Source organism: Calidris pugnax, unplaced genomic scaffold, assembly GCF_001431845.1.
Source record: "Calidris pugnax isolate Ruff unplaced genomic scaffold, ASM143184v1 scaffold170, whole genome shotgun sequence".
Classification (NCBI taxonomy): Eukaryota; Metazoa; Chordata; class Aves; order Charadriiformes; family Scolopacidae; genus Calidris; species Calidris pugnax.
The window spans coordinates 466144-466660 of NW_015090905.1; the positions used below are offsets into that span (position 1 = coordinate 466144).

The 517-nt window shown below is 70.2% G+C and overlaps 1 protein-coding gene across 1 annotated transcript in view; it reads right to left on the reverse strand.

Annotated features, from left to right (window-relative positions):
• The window catches only part of LOC106892090, a gene marked incomplete at its 5' end in the record, with an annotated part of 12764 nt that extends 12248 nt beyond the window's left edge, over positions 1–516 (reverse strand). Inside the window, 2 exons of the mRNA XM_014949001.1 lie at positions 53–226; positions 424–516. Of these exons, the coding sequence (XP_014804487.1) occupies positions 53–226; positions 424–516 (267 nt within the window). The remainder of the gene's footprint in view (positions 1–52; positions 227–423) is intronic.
• Between the last annotated feature and the right edge of the window lies 1 nt (position 517).

Genomic DNA, 517 nt, shown 5'->3' on the forward strand with positions numbered 1-517 from the left:
CCCCCCCCCCCCAACACCGCAGCCGCCAGCCCCACGCCTGTCCCCTGCCCACCTTGATGTCCTTGAGGAGGAGGCTGGAGTGGAAGCAGAGGTGGCGGGAGGAGACGTAGAGGCGGCCATGGTAGGGCACCTCTCTCTGCCAGGCGCAGGAGAAGCAGCCCAGCAGCACGTCCCGCTCGGCGAGATCCCCGAAGGCTTTGCGGTAGCTGGTGGCACGTTTGCCGAGCTGGGGGGCAGGGGGGGACACACCGGGGTGTGGGGTGGTGCTTGGGGCACCATCCCTGTCCTCATGGGCCCCCCACAGCCCCCCTGCTCCACTGTCCCCTCTGCCGCTCCCTCGGCACCCGCCCCATGGAGAGCGTCCCACCAGGGCTGTGGGGTTGGGGTCCCCCTTCCCGGGGACCCTGGTGTCCCCAGACTCACCGAGGGGGACGGGTGTCCCTGCGGGGCTGCCACCTCCTCCGTCCCCTTGCAGAAGGAGGGGTCACAGGTTTTGGATCTGTCGGGCAGCAGCAGG